Source organism: Bufo gargarizans, chromosome 6 (genome assembly GCF_014858855.1).
Source record: "Bufo gargarizans isolate SCDJY-AF-19 chromosome 6, ASM1485885v1, whole genome shotgun sequence".
Classification (NCBI taxonomy): Eukaryota; Metazoa; Chordata; class Amphibia; order Anura; family Bufonidae; genus Bufo; species Bufo gargarizans.
In genome coordinates this window covers 93,435,642-93,454,292 of record NC_058085.1, presented here as the reverse complement: position 1 = coordinate 93,454,292, position 18,651 = coordinate 93,435,642, and the positions used below count along the sequence as shown (strand labels likewise).

The window sequence follows — 18,651 nt, the reverse complement described above, 5'->3', positions numbered from 1 at the left end:
CTATTACCAGTCCTGTTAAATCTGAAATATTAATTGCCAAAGGGCGAGGGATTTCTTGACATTTGTCTTGTCCCCTAAGATTTGTAGAGCATGTGTTCCAGGGGAGAGTTTTCATAGTAGCGCAATGGTACTGCTGTATAGAACTGCCTTATGAAATCACTGTCAGCCTTTATGTTTAGTGCACAACTTATTGTACCGCGAAATGCCACAGGGAACAAAGCTGATACTAGTGGAAAAGGATTGAGGAGCATCACCTCTAAAACTAATGGGACATTGAAGGTGGAGGGCCATGTCATAGTCTTTGCCTTGGGACCCAAGAGCTTCAAACATGGCAGATAGTCCTGTGAAACAATTAAAATGTCTGAGGAAGTGGATCTTATGGACATTTGTAAAAACTCATTGGCTAAACTTCTGAAGTGGCCGTAGCAGCGATATGCGTGGGGTTTATTCCACATTGTATGTGAGACCATTTATCCATTTGGAATTGGGTTTCTCTTTTATTAATTCTTTACCTTTATATCTTGATCTTTTTTGGATATTGGTGTATACTAATGTCCAGGCTCAGACTGGCCCACAGGGGTACAGGTGACTCCCCTGGTGGGCCCCTGAGCAAGATGGGCCCCTAGTCTTTCCACCCCTGCACATAATACAGTAGACTTACTGCACTACATACAGATAGGCAGTGTGTAGCACCTCAACCAGCCTAAGTTCATATTAAAAAACTGGGTAGATTACTTAATTGGAATGTGTCATCATAAAATGACCTATTGTTTAGCTGACATTTTTATGTTTAACGTATTTTTTTAAGAATTTCTGTGGATATTATTTTTAATTTTCCATTTAAATATCTATATTTAAACAAAAACAATACATTCCTGCAGTATTTGAACTGGAGTGGCCACTATGTCTAATAATTGGCGCCAAGTCTTGGTTTGTACAGATCACTTCAATGCAGTTATCTGCTCATCTGTCATTCTAACCCTGCCTGTAATGATATCACCTCTGTGTATAGATAACATAGGATCTACCATACACAATAGGTGATTGTCAAAGCTTAGAAAAAGAAGTTAGGCAAAGAGCAAACAGCAGGTGGCGCTATACAGATAGATTTTATTGAATAACTCAGCAGCTGTAATACATTTTTAATTGCATGCAACTACAAAAGTATTCAGATGCAGGTGCTTTTTGAAAACTGTAGAATATTTTTGTGGGACAACCCCCTTAAGGAACTACCCATTTTATTATTATTGATGCAATCAGGTGGCTGAGAAGCCTTATAAGTACAGAGGCCACCACCCAGTATCCTCTTTTCCCGGGAACCCACTGACTCAAAGTCATTGCAGGGACCCCTATAATCAATCATCTGGTTAGTATCGGTAATTTTTTAATATTTCCATACAGTGGGCCCCCAAAATAAATTTTACTGGTGGACCCTAGGCACCCCAGTCCGACACTGCTAATGTCACCTTAGTGTTATGCACAGGACACTTTTTAACCACTGGTACTTTGTGAGTTATTATCATGGAAGTCAGCCTCACTTATCAATTTGGCCTTATCGGGGGCTTGGGATATGGCTTTGGAGTTGTATACTTATTGACACTCCTTATGATTTTTTGGATTTTTTCAGTGTTTTAAGTCTTTTGTCATGTATTTGGTGGGATGAATAAAAAGTTATTATTTTGATTTTTATGTTTTGGTGTGCTCCATGTTAAATCCCTACTAAAAGTTCCCATAGGCCAGATCATGGTTATGCGTTGTTAGGCCTTTATCACATATGCGTTATACCATTGTGGAAAAATGGTCAGTGGTTCATCAGGGGTTCATCTGTGAAGATGTCTTTAAGAATCTTTGTTTGGCCCATGTGTGTCTTCTGCATTTCACGGACACTACTAGGCTGAAAATGAGTTTCAAGAGCATTTCCTACCAATGATCCATGAAAACCACAGACCAAACACAAATAGCATCCATGTTGTGCCTGTAGTTTTCATGGACCCATAGACTAAAATGTGTGTGAGAGATCCGTAATCACAGACTAAATAAGACATGTTTCCGGGGTGTCACACATAGACCCATGGTCCATGGAGAACCACTGATGTGTGAATACACACATTAAAGTCAATGGGCGCATGTGCTGTCCACGGAGACCACAGACTGACGGAATGGAAATAAGCCATGAAATTCTATGACCATCCTACTTCCACCTTAGGAAAACTGCTAATTTGTTAAACTAGTCATTTGTGGTACGAAGTCATTTGTACTCACTGAGCCATGTTCAGTAATACGAGCACCTGTTGTATAAAGGGTGGTCTCATAATTGTCAGAATTATAACCCTAGATATTAATGTCCCTCATCTAGAACTCCCAAAGTCTATTAATGTTATTTTCTGCCTGTAATTCTTGTAATAAAATTGATTAAAGTCACAGCCTTGGCTTCTTCAGTTCATGATTCAAGGAATCTGAAGAATTTATCCTGATACAAAGTATACCCTTCCATAATAATTTGCTTCTTCTGCCCATTTCACGGTGATCGTAATAATGGATTCTATTCAATACTGGCCAAGTGTAATATCTAACCTTGGGTTGGACAAGAAGCCATTTATCTACTCCCTTTCTATCATATACTGCATGTTTCACTCCCTAAAAATATATTTCACTGGTTTACAATGAGCGATTGATCACTTTTATTCTGCTTTACAATTGATACACTTTTTGAACTTTTATTTTCTGTATGTCTAAATTTGTGTCTGATGAAATTCATGCTGGCCCCAATAGTTGTCAATAACAGAGGAGTTGATACAGTAGATCTGTTCTATGTACCGCTTATACATAAAATCTGGATCATTGATCTTGGAGGTTCCTCTGTCAGCAGATTCGGACATATTTCTATGACACTGGCTGACCTGTTACATGTGCACATGGCAGCTGAAGACATCTGTGTTGGTCCCATGCTCATATCCGTCCGCATTACTGAGAAAAATGATGCTTTAATATATGCAAATTAGCCTCTAGGAGCAACGGGGGGGGGGGGGGGGGGGGGAGTGGTCATTACTCCGAGAGGCTCTGCTCTCTCTACAACTGCTGCATCCTCTGCACTTTGATTGATAGGACCAGGCAGGTGTGATCACATTTGCACTGCCTGGTCCTGGCAAGCAAAGTGCAGAGGGCAAAACAGTTGCAGAGAGAGCAGAGCCTTCAGGAGTAATGGCAATGCCCCCGTTGCTCCTAGAGGCTCATTTGCATATATTAAAGCATTATTTTTCTCAGCAATGTGGACACATATGAACATGGGACCAACATAGATGTATTCAGTTACCAAGAGCACATGTAACAGGGCAGTCAGATTCCTTTAAGTAGGAGAGCTTCACTATACAGTCTTACTTTCTTGCTAGGTCTAGTAGGTCCACACTAAGGTGTACTGACTTTTTTTTTACTTTTTACACACTAAGGTGCTAATGTATTAAGCCTGATGTTTCTTTCGCCAATCTTGATAATAAGCCCTGATGGTATATGACGTGCCAGAATAATTAAGAGGTTATCATTCTAGAGCATCTTCTGGAGTTCCATGCATCAGAAAGTAAAATCTATGCTAGGAGGGAGCTGGCTTAGATTTCAGGTGTAATGTGTGGCAGTTTTCTGTAAATTTGGCAGTTGAACCTCCCACTGCTTACTCTCGTCTACTTTTTGTAAAAGTGGCAAGGGTGGTGGAGAAGGGGGGAAATTTACAAATTATGCTGCAAAAAGGCACTTTGGACAAAATGTGTGGTTTTGTACACCAGAAAACAAGACTGGTACATTCCCATCTAAGTCCTCATGGCCATATTACTGATCTGTGACATGGTCTCCATAGCCTGCTAAGGGCACATACTGCAGTATATATATATATATATATATATATATATAAAGTGCCAGACTTAACTTACCGGTATACCTTAAAATGATGTACATTCCGTTCAGTAGATTCCCAGGTTTTTCAGTGTGGTGACCCTTATATAGATTATAAATGTAAATCTGACAGATAACACTGAATTCATACAGAGGCATGTGGTGTTACAGTACGGTAAAGTATAGATACCACCAGTCTCAATTTTGCCTGAACAATCCTAAGAAATGGATTGCAAAAGTGGGTTTGTGCAGACCTTGTCTGAGAACATTCCTAGGTAGCTGAGGAATTCCCAGGTGTTTCCAATTTTGGCCATGCAAATGTTGGCAACTATGTAAGGCCACAGAAACCTCTAAGGGCGCATCTCATTATACAAAGCTCTCACATGAGCATAACTAGACAACCCCTTGAGAATTGTAATGGTAGCCATATCCGTTCTCACCCAACCTTGCCATAAGCATATGATATGAATAAATATTTTACAACCTTGAAGAAGACCATTCCAAAAAATATATTTGAGGGAACTGTTCTTTGCAGTGTCAGACAAGACAAAAACCTCTAGTCCATGTCTCCTCTACACGTCTAGGTTACTGGGAACATATAAAGCTTAGCTTCTGTCCTCTTTGTCCATGAATATGAGAAAAAGGGTTTTAATTCATATTTTTGTCTTGTAGTTTGATGGGGAGAACATGTATATGAGTATGAATGAAAGTAACCAGGACTTCCTTTCGACAAATCAGGTAGGTTCCGCTCTGTTTCCCTTGTCACACTTGTGGTATAGTGGTTATCGTTGACGGTAGATGCAAAGGTCCTCCTGGCTGACTTACGCTAATGGAAAATATGGTGGAAAGCTGCTGGAAATAATCAGATTATACTTTTAATTCCTTATGTACTTAATTATCAATCCAGGATTAGACAAACATGGTGGCTTTTTTCCAAAAACAACTTCAAGTTGTGCGTGCTATTGTAGCTCAGCCTTATTCACTTCGATGGAGCTGAGTTATGATACCCGACACAACCTATGGACAGTGATGGTGGTACTGTTTTCTAATCCATCAATATTATATAGGCAGGTGTCTTGACACCCTGCACCTCCACGATCAGCTGTTTGGAAGTAGTGTTGGACTACATAGCTTTGTTCATTGTGTAATGGATGGAGCTGGTTACTGCAGTGCTACTTCCACTGATGCAGGAACTGATTGGCTGTTAGAAGATGGAGGTGGGTTTCAGACCACCGCTGATCTAATATTGATGACCTATCCTAGGGATGGATCATCAATTGTTAAATCCTGGAGAACACCTTTAACACTGCATGCTCTGCTTACAGTGTCTCTTTTGTTATTTATATTGATATCACATTACAAGGGAACATATTTGTCCATCTATACCAGTAGTGTGCAACCTTAGGCCATAGCCTGTAATCTACTGGTTTACACCATGACCATCAAAGGAGCCAAGAAATAATGCCACTGCAATAGCAGGAGAAATGTGATTGGTGCTGCCCTGTTATTTTGAAGCACTGAAGTTCTGGGTTAGAATCTGACCAAGGGCAACTTATTCATGGAGTCTGTATGTTCTCTGTGTATTTCCTTCTACATACTGATAGGTTAAAGGAGACCTAACCCTTTGATGAAGGAACGCTTTTCTGAGAACTCTGCACCATTGGGTTTCATCTGCTCTACTTGGCTTTTTGGAGTACGGACCATATACTTTCTATGGCTCCATACTCTGAGACACATTCCTTCATCAAAGGTTTAGGTCTTCCTTGACCTATCAGTATGTAGAAGAAAATACACAGAGAATATGCAGACTCTATCAATAAGTTGCCCTTGGTGAGAATTGAGTCCCAAGACCCCAGTGCCGTCCCAATCACGTATCTCCTGCAGTTGCTTGCTCCATTTTGCAGTGGTTTCACCAAAGGTTAAGGTCAACTTTAGTTAGCTCCATATGAAATTGGCCTTTATGCATGTCTGAGATAGAGAAATTTGATTGGACACCCAGCAGGTAACAGGGACTGATGCGAATAATCTCAAAAGTACATAGATTTCTTCTTTTAACAGACTAAATAAACTGTGGAGATTTGACTCTGAGCACTTGAGACGCCATCTTGGCAATGTTCCCCATAGTAAACGTTGCATCACCTTGTCTACCGCTAGATTTTGGAGCTTCATGCACCATCCTTGCAGCTACTATTACTGTCTGGATAAGTCAATGCAGTATTACAATGAGAAACATAAAACGTGGTTAGTGTCACTTTAAACCATCCACGCCCCTGCTAACACCAGCTCCATGGCGGGGCCGTGTCTTGTTAGTCCCATCCAGATAAGTCACACGAGACAGCTGCCCCTTTCTCAGTGCACATTATGGCAGCTTTTAGGGCTGTCCGTGCCTGAAGGACAAATACAAATTATATAATTCTACCTATTTAAATCAAATCATTGACTGTAACTCGGAGTGAGATTTTCCGTTCCAAGCAGACGCCGGCGGTAATGAAAGATGACATCCAGTCATTGAGCAGTGACCTGTTGACCCCCTTGCAGAGAGGAGTTGGGGGGGGGACACATGGGGGATATAATTTGTGTGTGACTGGGATTGTATACGGAAGCCTGCTATTGTTTGGCCAGCACAAAGAGGGGCCTTTTCTGAAGAGTTAAAGGATGAATGGAGTGTGCAAATAATTGTGTCATTCTGGGCTTGTAGCCATTGGAGGATTCCTGATGACAAAGCTTTAATGGTTTCATACCGCGTTCCCACTAAGGACCCGGGGTGCGGCCATTGCTTTATGGGCTAAATGCTTATTTACTCTTTAAGTAACAGGAGGACTAAAACGGTGCAACTTAATTAGTAATTTGTGACATTAACAACACTATCTCCTTGCTCCAATGCAATAGTGGAGCTGGAAAGATCTCTGCCGTCCTCCCGCCCTCCCTGCGCTCTTCTTCTTACCTCCTTTCCTCTTCAGTTTATTCTCATTGCATTGCTCATTATGGTCTTTTGTGTACTGCTAGGGACTTCCAGTGTTTCATCGTCTCAGTAGATAATGAACGCTCTGACCTGTGTTGTCCATGACCTTCTCCATAAACAAGACCATAAAACCTAAAAAGTAAACCTACAGTATGCAGAGGCCTAAAGAGAACCTGTTACCACCCCTGACATGAAATTACAATTCTGGAGCCTTTATGCTTAAGACTCTGTGCTGTGCCCTTTATCCACTATTATTCATAAATGTACTACTGGGTGTTACCAGTTGGTGGTGTGCCCTGCACAGTCTGACACTATTCAATCAGTGCTGCCAGTGTCAGACTGTGCAGGGAGAGAATCAGGTAGGCTGGGGAGGACTGGGAATTTAAAGTGGCCCTGGAAAAAAAATCCTAAAAGTGGTCCCATGTTGTAGGAGGGTCCAAAATGATAGAAGGAAGGGCAACACAAATAGGCAGTGTCAGCAATACCATAGCGCAAAATACTGTCCCAGCAGAAACATATACTGTACATCAACATATATCATATTGCAGACTGAGAGTGGTCTGGGTCCTGGCAAGTAAAGGGGTTTTCCAGAAGTGGAAAGGTTTTCCAATATCAGAACAGTGGGGGTCCAACATCCAGCACCCCTGAAATCAGCTATTTAAAGAGGCTGAGGCTTTTTGGTGAGCGCTGCGGCCATTTTGACGGCCAGATGGACCCCACGGAATTCAATGTCACTGCTTTTAATAGGTGTTTAGAGAGAAGTGAACCCATCTAAAGGCCATTAAAACCAGGTACACGAGCAGCGTGCAAGGACCTATCAGCGGTAAAAAAAAAAAAAATACCCACAGGCACGTGTTCCCAATGTCGTGATCTCACATGATCATGCTGGGAGCGTCAGGTTCTGCTGCCTCCAGTGCGGAGCAAATGCTCCTGCATGTACCTCTGGTGAGGTAAGTATTATTATTTTTTTGTCAGCACTACCTGGGGTGGGGGGTGCATTATATATACTAAAGGTATTAGGGTAAGGTATTATATCTACAGAAGGCACGGGGGGCATTATATATACTGGGTACACTATGGGAGCCATTTTAAATACTGCGGCAGTAAGGGGCATTAGTTTTACTTGGGGCATGATAGGGGGCATAATATATATTCGGGGCACTGTAGGGGGCATAATATATACTGGTGGTACTGCAAGAGTTGGGTTAAAAAAATTAATTCATCCATTTTAAATAGTCATTAAAAACGGATGCAAAATGAAAAATTGACCTTAAAAACTAATAGATGGGCAGGAAATGAATAGAAACAAGGATGCAAAATGGCCATGAAAAACTGACAGTTTATCCACTTCTAACATCCAATTTTTGCAAATGCACCCTTACTCACCTGATCAGCCGCTCCAGCACTCTGGTAATCACAGTAGTCTTTGTTTCCAATGCTGCAGCAATAATATGCACGGCTACACCACGTAACCACTGCAACCAATCACTGCTCATATTTTCAGGGTCTCAGAAAACCCCTTTAAAGGAAATATTACTACATTAATTCTAGAGGACTCTAACATATCCTTTTTTATTAAATATTTGCATTCTACATTAAAATCGAAAACTATTCTGACGCACACAGTGGCCCATTTATCAACTGATATACGCCGATTTTGTGTCGCATATCGGTCGTAGATTTTGTCACAAGCCATTTTGCAACAAAGTCTGTGACTTTTCCCCGCTCATGTAATTTTCTCGATGGGTCTAAAAAAAGTGGGCATGGTGTGGGTGGGGAAGGAGGCGGGCCATCAGGCCCCTCTCATTCATCATTTTCGACACCAGTTTTTGACGTACAAAATGACTTAAATCTACGCCAGAAAGGGAACTGGCATAAATTTTTGACTTTCGCACATCCTGCTGAAGGAAGCGACAAAGTTGCATAGAGACCTGCGCTTTCACATAACTTTGGTGCTTCCTTTAACAGTACAGGCGTGTAAATCGCTGGTCTTAATAAATGTGCCCCCCAGTGTTTTTATTTACTGTTGTTCGGTTCCCCTGTTATTACTCCTACTAATTTATAAATAAATTGATAACCATATTACCATTCCCCTTGTCAATAAGGGTGAGTCCCTACAGTATCAGTAACAGCCAGTTGTCTATTTATTCATAAGGTTCTAGGAGTAATAACAGAGAAACAGCACTACATATGCAGCAATAATGGCTGTAATGTCCAGGGTTATACAGCCCAAAACCCAATACAGGGTTTTTATGGCACGTCTGGTCAGGATGTGTCCAAGTGCAAAGGGTGTTTTAATGTTCCCCTCTTTCTCTCTCTTTCTGGAGATTTTGCAGAGATCTGTTAGTCTTTGAAGCTTTCTGTTCCTAAGGAGGAGGAGCATAAACACAGCTCCCTTCCTCTCTTAACTCTCACTAGCCACTCCCTATTGCTAAGTGTGGAGCTAGCTACCACTTAGAAACCTGCAAGTGTTAAGCCAGGATTGTTAACCCTGGTTTAGCCATCCATACATGGCTATACTGATTGACAATACATATTATAACAATACAACGCATAACATTACATTAAAGAACAAGCCATTTGCAGATAGCCCTTGCTTTGGGGTACTGCACATAGAATTCTAAGAAAAGATGCTCCAGAATTGTTATTTCATGGGGAATACAAGTATTTGCTAAAATGGACATGTCTGGAGAGGTTATCTTTTTGTATACTTTATTGTTAATATTTGCAATGATGGCAGAGGTGGTAGAAGTAGTAACACGAGTTGTGATATTCTATTTACATCTTTATTAAAGTGTTAGATTTGCTCTTCTTTTTCAATCCAAAAGTCTAAGGCTAAAATAGGCACTGTACTTTCCACAAACTATGCATAAATTAATAATACAGACAATTATGAGAACTTGTATATATCTTGTTAACTAAGAATGCCTCCCTCTACACTTATGAGCCAGACTATCAGCTTACTGCTGGATTAGGTTGCATGCTGCCCACTGAAGTCTATGGAGAGAAGAGGGGAGGAATGAGCTGATGGAGGGAGGCAATGATAGAAAAACACAGATGCTGCTGCAGCTTTTAGTAAGTTTTCGATCTCACACCAGCGCTGGATTCGCAGCTACTGATCAGTGCTGTAAAACGCCTTCCATGCTGCTGCTACCCAGTGGTGTATCTTGGTTTTGTGCTGCCCTAGGCGAGACTAAACTCGGGCACCCCCCTAATATACATTTGACCCGCCCCATCCTTGTTAAAAAACAATGTACAGCTAGAGTTAGTACAGTATTAATCCCTCCCTAATTCTCCCCCCCCCCCTCTAACCACCCAACGGGTCCCACCCCCCTTACCCCCAAAAAAACGAAGTAATTGAATTTTTGTGAGTTACTGTAATTTAAGTACTTGCAATTTTTGAAGACAGCAGGCTCAGGGATCAGTGCATTGGTGGCCGGGGCCTGGCCTCAGTGTTCACGGTGACCGTGTGCAGGATCCGCTCTATACTTGGAGGAGATAAGGCTCACCCTAGCGTTGCCGGCCTGTGACTCCACCTCCGTGTGACGTCACGACGGCAACGTGAGGACGCAAAAGGCAGGGGAGGTCGGGAGGAAGTAAGTTTTTCAACTCCTTCACTATGCGGCGCCTCGCATAATGAAGGATCGGACAAGGGGCAAAAAATATATTTAGCATATTGTGTAACTATCACTAAGCAAACAAGGCATTTTGCCGCCCCCTTTTCAAGTGCCGCCCTAGGCAAATGCCTTGTTTGCCTTGTGATAGATACACCCCTGCTGCTACCTCTGAGGGTGTGCTACAGACAGGGAGCAGGAGCTCCTGTATATGTGATTTGTATAGGAGACATCATAGCAGCTAGTCTCTACACATTAACTTATAGAAAACTGGCAATTAAGCTGCAAGCTGCGGTTTTGTGTCTGGTCATAAAAACTGAAAAAAAAACCTGATCCTTCATTGAAAACAATGTCAATAGTAATGCATCCACTATAAGCCAAAAAAAAACGGATCCCTCACCCACTCACTTTCAATGTTTTTAGTGACTGATCCATTTTGATTTCACACAACCGCATCCTAATGGAACCAATGCATCGTCATGTGTAAAATCAAAACGGATCAGTTTAATTCTGGTAGTGAGATCCTCTGCCGGATCTCAAACAACGCAAGTGTGAAAGTAGCCTTATTACCCATCTACTCAACAACAGCTCATTCTGAAAAGTTCCCTAAAATGACAAATACACTTGAAATGCGCTCTCTCAGATTTAATGGCTGTGCTCGCTTTACCTTCCACGTATTACTCACACTATCCTGAATATTTACATTGCTCATACTGTTGGTTTCTTGCCTATTTTATTTTTACACTCCCCATTTCTCACATTGTCTACACTGAGAGTGCCCAATATGTGATTAACTACAGCATTTCTAGCAAAACACACAATCAGTAATGTACGTTTTCTGTCCGGATACGATGCATGCAGTGAATGTGCAGCACTGTGTCCTGACCCATTCATTTCAGCGGGTCTGTGCACACGTTTTTCACCCATCATTTCTGCGTTCAGAAAAAAATCTCAGCATGTTCTATATTGTGCATTTTTCACACAGCCCTGGATCCAAAGAAATGAATGGGGCTTGTGTAAAAAACGGAAGGCGTCCGGGTGCGATGTGTTTTTAACAGATAGTTTTTAGGAGGTGTAGATTATTAGATCCATCAATAGATTGTGCCTGACCCAAAGAAGGTTCAAGAGAACATTCTATCTATTTATCTAATATCTATTTATCTATATATTATCTATCTATCTATCTATCTAAGATTTATTTATCTAATATCTATTTATCTATATATTATCTATCTATCTAAGATTTATTTATCTAATATCTATCTATCTATTTATCTATCTATCTTTTATTGATTTATCCCATGTCTATCATTTATCAATCTATCTACCTACTATCTATCATTCTATAATTTAATGTCTATCTATAATCTATCTATCCATTTATCTAATATCTATTTATCTATATATTATCCATCTATTTATCTATCTATTTATCTAAGATCTATCTATCATCTATCTATCTATCTACCTACTATCTATCATTCTATAATTTAATGTCTATCTATCTATCTATCTATCTATCTATCGCTCTCACATCTATCTATTATCTATCTATCTATCTCATATCTATCTATTATCTATCTATCTATCTCATATCTATCTATCTCATATCTATCTATCTCATGTATATCTATAATCTATCTATCTATCTATCTATCTATCTATCTCGCTCATATCTATCTATCTATCTATCTATCTATCTCATGTATATCTATAATCTATCTATCTCATGTATATCTATCATCTATCTATCATCTGTCTTTCTATTTATCTAATATCTATGTATGCATCTATTATCTATCTATCTATCTATCTCTCTCTATAATCTGTCTATCTATTTATCTAATATCTATCTATGTATCTATCTATTATCTATCTATCTCTATAATCTGTCTATCTATTTATCTAATATCTATGTATGCATGTATCTATCTATTATCTATCTATCATTTGCATTCTATTTTCTTAGATATGCTCTTTGTATACCAGAATGCCTTTAACAAATGAAGTAGAAAATGTACCGCAGAAAGCCCTGACAATCTACAAACCAATCGCCCCCCTCCCCACAACCTGCCTGAAGCCGAGCATGAGACTGGCGTATAGACACAATGCTGCCTGTTTACAACAGACATATCTGCTTCCTTCCAACAATTCTCCGAGAGTTTGAATCTCAGGAAATGTCGCTTTCTCTCGATGAACAATAACGGAACATTTATTAGAAGACCAAAATACACTGCGGGTTTAACTGCAGAAATGTTAGCGGAGGAGATGTGGGTAGAGAGTCAGTAACCGCTGCCAGCTTCACTTACTGAGGAGTTAACCCTGGAAGGTGACCACCACTAGACTGCTTGGTCAGTGAGACAAGGAGCAGTATTGGCCATTGTAATAAACAGTCCCATTCCGGTTTGGCTTCGCTTGCAGATAGAGGTGGCCATATTGAACATAGCAGTCAGCTCAGAGAGTATGCAGGCGCCATCTAGTGGTCACCACAGGGCGGTATACCCAGCAGGAGCGAATGAGTATAAATGGTGCTGGATACCAGCATACGGTAACAAGAAAGATTGTGTTTTGAGGATTTCTGGCTGCTTGAAGGTCAGTGTACTTTCTCCTTAATTTTTTTAGCAAATAGTCAGTCTTTCGTGATGTTCCCATTCATTTGTCATTATGAACTTGTCTTATAGAGACATCATTTTATTGATGAATTAGAAGTCTTAGCAATATAATATGTTAAGGCTGACATAACGAGTAGACAGATCTATCCTCTTTTTTTTTTTTTATCTCTTGAAAGACAAAGTCAGGTGGTAACCATATCATTCCATGTGTCACAAGGTAAAATACAGAATATATTCATCAATACAACCATTGGGGATGCAGAGGGCACAAACGTGTCACATAATAAGGTACATGAATGGTGGTGGAGGGGGGGCTGCTATACACTGTGGACAAGAAGCTTCAGATTACTCTATCTGATCTGTCTGCTGTTGGAGGGGGCCATGGCATGGGAAGTGCTGCGGCCTCTTCGTCAGTCTGTTCATTACATGGTCTTTCTGCAATTCAGTCCCATTCAAGTGAATAGAATTGAGCTGCAATACAAAGTACAACCACTATTCAATGTATGGCGCTGTGCTTGGTGTTCTATGAAGAGATGGAAGTCGCTTCAAACTGCTAATTGGAGGGCGGGCCCCATAGTCATATGTTGGTGACCTATCCTGAGGACCCCTTTAGGTGGGAAGAGCTTGACAATGAAACTTCTCAACAGGTTTTGTAAACCCCCCGGCAGCCATGTGACCACGTGATTGCTGCAGCCAAGCGGTCTTATCCCATACATATCCCCATATCCCATATCACCACTGAGACTAGTGATTGGCTACAGCAGTCATGTGATTTGCTGTAGCAGAGTACTTAAAGACAAGGAGGGATCACCAGAGAGATGGTGCTGAGGCGGCAGGGGTTGAAACCTTTGAATATAAATATATATATATATATATATATTATATTTTTTTCAAATATGACCTGTCACCTCTACCAATATGTCTGTTATAGTAACTACTTGTATTCACCATGTAAAAACAATTCTAAAGCATTTATTCTTATGACTGTTATGCCATTACCTTATTATTCCTGCTAGAACATATATGACTTACTAGCAGTGAAGATACCAGATTGAAGTGTGCCCCTGCACAGTCTGACACTATCCAATCCGTGATGCCATTGTCAAACTGTGCAGGGACACCCCCCCCCCCCCCCAACTGGTAACACCCATCTGGACCTTCTGGCAAATTGCTAGCAATCGCTTCATAAATTCTAGCAGGAATAATAAAGGAATGGCACAACATAGAGTCATAAGGATAGACGCTACAGAATTATTATATGAGGGATGCAAGTAGTTACTACAATAGACAAGTCAGGGGAGGTGAAAGGTTTCCTTTAAAACAATCCCAACTGTTAGAAAAGAATGTTTATATCCTGGACAACCCCTTTGAAGCTGATCATTTACCAGCTCAGTTTCTTTAAATGGAATCTGTGGCCCAGATTTTGGACTTTTATCTACAGTAATATATGGGTAGCGCTGCTAACGTGGAGTCCAGATCACAATTTTTATTTTCCTACTGTCCTGTTCCCTCGCTGTCAGTGTGAACAGAGATGCAGTGAAATACATTGTCAGGACTGCTGTGCACGCGCACAGGAGTCCTCTCGATTATGTTAGAACAGTGCAGCAGTCCTGACAGTGTAGTTGAATGCAGCTGACAGTGAGGGAACAATGAAATACATTGTCAGGACTGCTGAACATGTGCACAAGAGTCCTCTCCATTATGTTAGAACAGCACAGCAGTCCTGACAGTGTAGTTGAGCACAGGTGACAGTGAGGGAACAATGAAATACATTGTCAGGACTGCTGAGCATGTGCACAAGAGTCCTCTCGATTATGTTAGAAAAGCACAGCAGTCCTGCAAGTGTAGTTTAATGCAGCTGACAGTGAGGGAACAATGAAATACATTGTCAGGACTGCTGAGCATGTGCACAAGAGTCCTCTCAGTTATATTAGAACAGCGCAGCAGTCCTGACAGTGTAGTTTAGCACAGCTGACAGTGACGGAACAATTAAATACATTGTCAGGACTGCTGAGCATGTGCACAAGAGTCCTCTCAATTATGTTAGAACAGCGCAATAGTCCTGACAGTGTAGTTGAGCACAGGTGACAGTGAGGGAACAATGAAATACATTGTCAGGACTGCTGAGCATGTGCACAAGAGTCCTCTCGATTATGTTAGAACAGCGCAGCAGTCCTGCCAGTGTAGTTAAATGCAGCTGACAGTGACGGAACAATTAAATACATTGTCAGGACTGTTGAGTATGTGCACAAGAGTCCTCTCGATTATATTAGAACAGCGCAGCAGTCCTGACAGTGTAGTTGAGCACAGGTGACAGTGAGGAAACAATGAAATACATTGTCAGGACTGCTGAGCATGTGCACAAGAGTCCTCTCAATTATGTTAGAACAGCGCAATAGTCCTGACAGTGTAGTTGAGCACAGGTGACAGTGAGGGAACAATGAAATACATTGTCAGGACTGCTGAGCATGTGCACAAGAGTCCTCTCGATTATGTTAGAAAAGCACAGCAGTCCTGCAAGTGTAGTTTAATGCAGCTGACAGTGAGGGAACAATGAAATACATTGTCAGGACTGCTGAGCATGTGCACAAGAGTCCTCTCAGTTATATTAGAACAGCGCAGCAGTCCTGACAGTGTAGTTTAGCACAGCTGACAGTGACGGAACAATTAAATACATTGTCAGGACTGCTGAGCATGTGCACAAGAGTCCTCTCAATTATGTTAGAACAGCGCAATAGTCCTGACAGTGTAGTTGAGCACAGGTGACAGTGAGGGAACAATGAAATACATTGTCAGGACTGCTGAGCATGTGCACAAGAGTCCTCTCGATTATGTTAGAACAGCGCAGCAGTCCTGACAGTGTAGTTGAGCACAGGTGACATCGGGGGAACAGGGGGCAGAAGGAAGATAAAAAATAGTGATCTGTACTCCTTATCTGCAGTACTACTCATGTATTATTTTAGATAATAGTCCCAAATCCGGTACACAGATTCCCTTTAAATAGAACAGGGCATTAAATGAGTGTAAGAAGGAATGCATGTATAGACTGAGCTGTCATACTATCCTGGGCTTCCACCTTCTGCTTCTAATTCTCCAGCCTACAACATGTCCGGCAGGGGTTAAAGCTCAATGTTCCTTAGACTCCATTTCCTCCGCTCCTCCATTGTGCTGCAACGATTGTTCCTTTAAATAACTATGTAATGTTTTCCTGCATTACATAGAAAATTAGTGAATTTTGGATCCAAACCCCTTAAAATAAATGATTGATTTAAAGGCTGCTCTGCAAATTGTGTCATTTTACCAGCTCCAAGCCTCATACTGCGGATGAAATGTATTCTGCCTCCTCTTCTTCTCCTCTTTTTTCCCCTCACGTCAGTTGCTGTATAATGCCATCGCTGAAATGATTTTACTTAATAAAAACCGTTGCCATAGAAATCCCATTTCTCTCTCTCTCTCTCTTTGCTGCATCTGTCTCTCCTTATTTTTATCAAATCGTTCCGCAGAAGTCTCTCTCTTTCTTTTTTTCATAAATGCAATAACCATTTCTCCGATAACACATCCCATAAAAATGATTGCAATTCTGCTATACATATCTTGTTTTTCTTTCTTCTTTTCGCAAATGCAGCAATTTTCTTCTGCCTGGCGACACATCTGCATCCGTGTTAGATATACACAGCCCTGAATTTTGTGCTTTTATTAACATTTTAGTTTTAACTCTTTTGGTGGTGTTAAGAAGTGGTATCGCCAGGAATAAAAGGGCCCTCGAGTCTTAATATACTTATTATATACCGTATATATATATATAGGATAGATTATATAATTACAGACAAGGCAGATAGAAGGATAGGCAAACAAGGCATCTGCCTGGGGTACCGCATTTACCACTATCTGATACAGAAATAAAAAGGATTTGCTGAAGATGGCTGCTTTCCTCCAGGGACAGTGCTACAGTCCTACTGAAGTTAACGGAGCTGAGCTGCAATACCCCATACAACCTGTAGACAGACATGGCGCTGTGTTTGCAAGAAAATAGTAATCCTGCCCAATCCCCTGTTGCTACATGGGAATTGCCAATAACCTGCTGTTGACTGACCTGTAATTCTTATAATGTCCTTCACTTTTGCATTGCATAGAGATGTACAGTTATTAATGAGCTGTTGGTCACCAGTAAATTCACGGATTAACCAGGAACAATGCCTTGTAGGGCCAGCTCAACTGAATGTAATGATACCTTTCACATAGCATTGCTTTATTGTTAAGAAAAAATACTTTAAATTCATATGCAAATGAGCTGATAAGTTCACCAACGGCGGGCCCAAGCCACTCTGCGCACCTTTGCTCCTACTACTTCCTCTGACAGCCCCTTGCTCTCCTTTCCTGCATTGCCTTCTCACCTGGTCCTGTCAATCAAGAAGGGGCTGGCAGAAGAAGCAGAAGGAACAAGGGTGCACACAATGACTTGGGCCCGCCCTCAGTGCACTTATCTACTCATCTGCATATGCATTAAAAGTACTTTTTGTATAGAATAAAGCATCAGATGGCTAAGTTTCAGATATCATTACATTCAGCTCTATAGGGCATTGGGACTTTTCTGGTGACAGACTCCCTTTAAAGGGGTTGTCCGCTTTATTCATATTGATGACCTATCATCAGGATAGGTAATCAGTATCAGATCAGCGGCAGTCCGACTACCAGCACCACCGGATCAAAGTAGTGCAAGTCTCCGTGAATTTTTCACTGATCCACGATCATAAAAAAAAAAATGCTAGTATGCGAACAAACACATTAAAATCAATGGTTGTGTGTGCTGTCCGTGGAAAATGCAGATCGCATTCGTCCACGAAAAACCGAAATGTGAACGAGGCCTTAAACAGGTTGCCTGGGAATAAAAAAACATGGTGGCTTTCCTCCACAAATCTGGTATCTGGTATTGGAGATCATCTCCCCTGAAGTGATTGGGGCTGAGTTGCGAAACCACACATACACACTTGGACAGGGATGGCGTTGTTTTTAGAAGAAAGTATCCATCCTGTGCATCTTTAATGAGCTTGTCAATTCTTGGTTTTCACATGAAACCAAATTACCACATATAATTAAAGATGTAATTAGAGTGGCCTCCCGCTCCTTGTTGACCATGTCCAGGTTGGAGCTTTTCTTCTTCACTTCTACACTGCATAGAGATAGAAGGTGTAAGAGAAAGTAAGCAAAAACTGCAAAAATTATGAATGAATTACCGGCGTGCTTATATTTGATCATTTTGTATAGAACAGCAGGACATGGCTGATCATATGCAGATTATTGCAGGTTCTGGACTCCATATTGTGTCTGTATGATATCTCCAGTAGGCGTTGTGTCCTCCCAGGGTTGGACTGGAGTTACTTGGGCCCACCAGAGAAAATCATTTTCGGGGGCCCAATCCCTATATCATCAATAAAGTCTATAGATTTTGATTAAAATAAAATTGACCCTAGTGACAAATGTTTTTTTTTTATCCTGGTCCTTTGAGGCCTACTATGGTATCAGAGCATGTCCCCACCAGAAGATACTATGGTCCCCTGGTTGGCCAGCCCGACACTGTACC

General features: G+C 41.1%; 1 protein-coding gene across 3 annotated transcripts in view; it reads left to right on the top strand.

Moving 5' to 3' along the window:
• The window catches only part of TOX2 (TOX high mobility group box family member 2), a 119,108-nt gene that overhangs the window by 44,273 nt on the left and 56,184 nt on the right, over positions 1-18,651 (top strand). For 2 of the 3 annotated variants that reach the window (XM_044297557.1, XM_044297559.1), the window contains exon 2: positions 4,555-4,620. The exons of the other annotated variant lie outside the window; for it this stretch is intronic. In XM_044297557.1, coding sequence (XP_044153492.1) covers positions 4,555-4,620 — 66 coding nt within the window. The remainder of the gene's footprint in view (positions 1-4,554; positions 4,621-18,651) is intronic. 3 annotated transcript variants of the gene reach the window in all.